The sequence below is a fragment of the Penaeus monodon genome, unplaced genomic scaffold (assembly GCF_015228065.2).
Source record: "Penaeus monodon isolate SGIC_2016 unplaced genomic scaffold, NSTDA_Pmon_1 PmonScaffold_21291, whole genome shotgun sequence".
Lineage (NCBI taxonomy): Eukaryota > Metazoa > Arthropoda > Malacostraca > Decapoda > Penaeidae > Penaeus > Penaeus monodon.
Window position 1 is genome coordinate 2,501 of NW_023651136.1, and position 577 is coordinate 3,077.

Genomic DNA, 577 nt, shown 5'->3' on the forward strand with positions numbered 1-577 from the left:
TGATACTTTCTTTTTCCCCTTGTCACCACCCACCTCCGCTGTGGGGGAAATGCCCGAGGGCAGTCCTGGTCCTGCGTTTGACTGGCCGACAGCACCTGAACGCCGGCCAGACGTGCGACCTGGGGTAGTCAGGCAATGTGATGGGTGAGGGTTAGGGGCCTAGGGTGGTTGTTCTATGAAATGATGGACACCTAAGCTCCATTCTTTCCTGAACTATTATTTGAAAACAAACTGTATGACTGATGGTTAACAAAATCTCATCAACATAATTTTTTCCTTCATTAAATAGCATAACGCATGAAACTGCTGCAAGTTGGTAAGACATTGAAAAACCAAATGACATAAACTCACAACTTAATCTACTTACAAATATATTTCAGAAACATTAATAACAAAACACCTTACTTCTACAGACCATACTTGAACTAAATGTAGTAATATGCCCTCTTCCTGATTTATTTACTTACTTTTTCTGTGTAATAAAAAACAAGTAATAAAAAATGTGTATACATAAATACATACACATATTTGCCTACATTCATATAAAGACAGGTATATCCATACATACTTATACACA

At 38.1% G+C, this 577-nt stretch overlaps 1 protein-coding gene across 1 annotated transcript in view; it reads right to left on the minus strand.

Moving 5' to 3' along the window:
- Positions 1–119, minus strand: part of LOC119570052 (zinc finger protein ubi-d4-like) — a gene marked incomplete at its 5' end in the record, with an annotated part of 2,611 nt that extends 2,492 nt beyond the window's left edge. The window contains 1 exon segment of the mRNA XM_037917963.1: positions 1–119. This exon segment is cut by the window's left edge and continues 100 nt beyond it. Coding sequence (XP_037773891.1) covers positions 1–119 — 119 coding nt within the window.
- Between the last annotated feature and the right edge of the window lie 458 nt (positions 120–577).